Genomic DNA, 4,306 nt, shown 5'->3' on the forward strand with positions numbered 1-4,306 from the left:
AGAGAGAGAGAGAGATAGACAGACAGACAGAGACAGAGGAGTGTGTTTGTAATAAAGAGGATGGGGGGGGGGGACAGTAAAAGACATTACAGACCAAACAAAAATCCTGAGATTTAACTAACCTGCCGTTTCATATACCGGTGGCTCGAACTCAATGAACTTAGAATAGGGTTATTTTTGGATCTGTAACGAGAACGTTTTAGATTTGGTGACCCTTCTGAATTTGGAGAATGAAGACAATAGGCTGCTGGACGCTTGCTGCTGCCGGTGCCGCCGCCGCCGCCACTGCCACTTTCGTCAACGGACATGGCTGCCGAAACAGCTGGTGATGACATGTAGCGTGCGGTGTCAGGGGACATGTAGCTTGGTGAGAAGTTACACAGGGCAAGATCCGGAAGGAAATCAGAGAGTGACGGTATAGATGAGGAAGATGAAGCAGTAGAATGGTTACTTTCTTGACGCCTGAAACAGAAGGAGAGAGAGACACAGATAGATAAAAAAAGTTTGCTAACGAGAGAGAGAGAGAGAGAGAGAGAGAGAGAGAGAGTAAGAGTGAAAGAAAGAAAGGCAGAACAAAAACAATAGAAAGGTAGAAAGGTAGTGAGTTACGATAAAGATAGACAGGTGGTGAGCAACAATGAGGTCTCCAAAATGGAGCATTAAGGTTCCATAAACATGAAATACTTTGCAGAATTGTTGAGATATCAATCAAGGCCTCATCTTTACCTGGTTGTAAGAAAAAGTGAACTAACACATGTTCAAACTTCTTGGTAAAGTTTCCAAGCAGAATCCTTTGGGGAACAAGTTGAATTAGAAACTATAAATAAATTATTGGTACTTCATTTTATTGTCAAAGGAACTATGATCTCAGCAGGATTTGAATTCAGAATGTCCAACACCATAAAGAAAAAGAGTGTACTGGGTGCATTTATCGAAAATGCTTTTCACTTTTTTTAATGACAGTGAGGTGTGATTTGAGGGAGAATTCATTGTTATTTCTAACCAGTCAAGTGACCACATAAATATCCCAAAAAAGTTTTATGTTGGGAGTTGCTGATAATACAGTTGGAAGAATGTTTTCAGAATTGCTTACCGCCTTTTAGCATTCAAGCTGTTAATCATGATCACCGACTCCTCTTCAGTGTTGGCCCGTTTTCGGCTGCAATATAAGCAATCATTTAATGGTTATGCAGATGGGAGGTACTATAACATGGCAAAGGTACTACAAATCCTTTCAGAGGCATTTTTTCTTTTTTTTTGTAATGAAACCAGTCATGTCTGGTCAACATGCCTTGTGGATTACCAACATTAAGAACTGAAGAAATCTCATCAATTGATAATAAATATATGCATGAATATGCAAAATAAACCAACCTGCCTTCTCGTAGTGCAGTCAAGACATCTCCAGGACTAGTTGCGGTTGGTATATCATGTTTCAGAGAAGTAAACCTACATGACATGAATAGATTTGAAAAATAATTGCAATAGCTGGGAAGGTAAATAGTGACATAAAAAAATAATTAAAAAATTAATAAAACTAATACAGTAGTATAGTTTGCATGAAACATTGTCTGATAAAGATAAATGCTTTTGATTTATTTTTATGAAGCCAAAACTATGCAGGTTGTAAGAAATAATACAAGTTGGTGGTTTGTACTTTTAGCTGGTATTTCAATATTTTGGAGTTAGGACCCCTTCTTCAGAAAATCTTTGGAGAAATGGTGCTCACAAAACTCCAAAATATTGAAATACAAAGAAAAAAAAAAAAACATTGATAGGTATTATTACTAATAGCTGGCAGAATCGTTAGCGAGTCAGACAAAATGCTCAGTAGCATTTCTTCAGGCTCTTTGTTCTGAGTTCAAATTCTGCTGCGGCCAACTTTGCCTTCCATCCATTTGGAGGTCAATGAAATAAGTCCCAGTTAAACACTGGGGTCAATATAACTGGCTTATCCCCTCTTCTAAAATTGCTGGCCATGTGACAAAAGTTGCAACCCTTATTTCTTCTAAATTGCATCATTTTGGCTTTAAAAAAAAATTCAAAAAACATTTATGACAAAAGCACTGAGAGAGCGCAAACCTCCACTAAGGCAACACCAACATCCCTTCAACAATTAGCCGGAGATGACTTTTAAAATGAGAACATCTGAAATAAACTTGACTGCTCTCACAAACAAACATGACTGAAAATAATACCTCCGCTTTCACTAAGGCAGAAGTAGTAGTAGTAGTAGTAATAATAATAATAATAATAATAATAATAATGTTTAAAACTAATACTAACTTTGGACTAACTAATAATGTTTAAAACTAATACTAACTTTGGACTATGGATGGCTCCAGTTTCCGGTGGTGCAATCCGAACAGTCACTGGACTCCGTAATTTGTTGACATTTGTCTCAAGAAGTGGAATCTTGATTTTCTTTTCTAGATTGACAAGTGGTAGGACACCTGGTACACTTCTGGAAGGGTAACAGACTTCTGGTCGTTGCAAGGCATGAGGGGTGAAACCAACTGGACTTATTACTGGCCTGTAGAAGATAATAAATCAGATTATTAAATAAAATGTATATTTGATATTAGCAAAGGCTTAGATAACTGACCGAGTAGAAATGATTTGGAACGCTAACATACATAGGCGCAGGTATGGCTGTGTCATAAGAAGTTTGCTCCCCATAGTTCTGGGTTTAATCCCATTGCATGGCACCTTGGGCAAGTGTCTTCTACTACAGTCTCAGGCCAACAAAAGCCTTGTGAGTGGATTTAGAAGACAGAAACTGAAAGAAGCTCATTGTGTATGTGTGTGTGCTTGTGTCTTTGTATATGTACTTGTCACCCACCACCGTTTGTCTGTTATATCGTGTATCTAATACATTTTCAAATATGACCAACCATTATTTTTAAAACGATAGTGTGTCATGAATAATTTAGCTGCTATATCTAGCCGATCAAGCTCCTCTTAGAGTGGGTCTTCTTTTTCGCTCGTTTACTAGACGGTAGTGGATAAAGCTTATCTGGTAAAATCGGCTTAATGAGATTGATAAATTAGCAACGAGAGAGAGAGAGAGAATGTAAGTGAACCCAGCCGGTTCCAGAAACATCTTTCTGTAACAATAATACACAACTTTCTAAAACAAACAGCTTTTTGTCATACGATCAAACATAGCTGTTATTGTTTTGCAACAAGTCAGCTCCGATTTTGTAGACATTCGAATCGTGACCACCCTCGTTCATTTTGATCTATCAACAATGTTAAGTACTCTGATTTGAAGGGCGGGAACAGCTGCTGACTTATTTTACTGACATCGGAAAGATTAAATACGTTGACCTCGGTAGGATTTGAACTCAGAGCCTTAAGGGTCTTAACTAAATAACTGCTCTAACGATTCTACCAAATAATAATTAATAAGTAGCTTATCTGAAGAGAAAGTAATGGAAATGTCATTTAGCCCCAGGTCAATACTGACCTGGCAAGTCTAAAGCATCCCAGCAGTGACCATCCTACCACAGGGGATATTTAGAACTATGATATCTATCTAATGTTTTTCTTCTGCTTTGAAGACAATAAATTCGGAATCTGGAGCAAACTTGGCTGCTATTTCTAGCACTAGGGGCTCTCATGTTGGTTTATGATTTTGCTTTTCATGGTAAGAGTGCGAATCGGCGAATCTTGTAATGAATATTGGTAATGTTTATATATTTAGACAATAGCAGTCTTTCGTTTTGACTATACAATAAGGTTTTGGCCATTTCAAAAATACAGTGGTCTCTCTCACCCATCTCAGTACGTATATTTGAAATTCAATATTGCATAAGGGTTTTATCATAACTATATATGTGTACGTGTGTATGGGATTTCTGAAGCTGTTATCTTCCTCTGGGCTACTTCAGTTTCGTGTTTCCACTTGCCAGGATATGTTTGACAAGTGGAAACACGAAAATTAAATCACCTGAGAAGTTATCAACTCCAAAGATAAATATATATATTTATATATAAACATAAATCACTTGATGTATTGGATATCATTTACCTTCCAAACGCATATCGTCTGTGTACGTAGATAATCATGGTAAAGGGGTTAAGAAGTTTACCAGCTCGTGAGTCTGGGTTCGATCAGTGTGACAGCATTTTCAACAAATACTATCCTATTTATAGCCTCGTATGACGAACACACCGAAGGAAACTATGCAGAACTTGCGGTGTGAATGTGTGTATGCGCGCGCGCGCATGTATATATATATATATATATATAGCTGCTATTTCTGAACTTCGGTATGTGGTGAAGCAACTGTTTGCTGATCCC

General features: G+C 37.6%; 1 protein-coding gene across 1 annotated transcript in view; it reads right to left on the reverse strand.

Annotated features, from left to right (window-relative positions):
- The window catches only part of LOC106876517 (serine-rich adhesin for platelets), a 15,247-nt gene that overhangs the window by 9,848 nt on the left and 1,093 nt on the right, over window positions 1–4,306 (reverse strand). The window contains exons 2-5 of the mRNA XM_014925094.2: window positions 2,324–2,533; window positions 1,375–1,449; window positions 1,094–1,159; window positions 123–462 (exon numbers count right to left, since the gene is read on the reverse strand). Of these exons, the coding sequence (XP_014780580.1) occupies window positions 123–462; window positions 1,094–1,159; window positions 1,375–1,449; window positions 2,324–2,533 (691 nt within the window). The remainder of the gene's footprint in view (window positions 1–122; window positions 463–1,093; window positions 1,160–1,374; window positions 1,450–2,323; window positions 2,534–4,306) is intronic.

The sequence above is a fragment of the Octopus bimaculoides genome, chromosome 26 (genome assembly GCF_001194135.2).
Source record: "Octopus bimaculoides isolate UCB-OBI-ISO-001 chromosome 26, ASM119413v2, whole genome shotgun sequence".
In the NCBI taxonomy this organism is placed as follows: domain Eukaryota; kingdom Metazoa; phylum Mollusca; class Cephalopoda; order Octopoda; family Octopodidae; genus Octopus; species Octopus bimaculoides.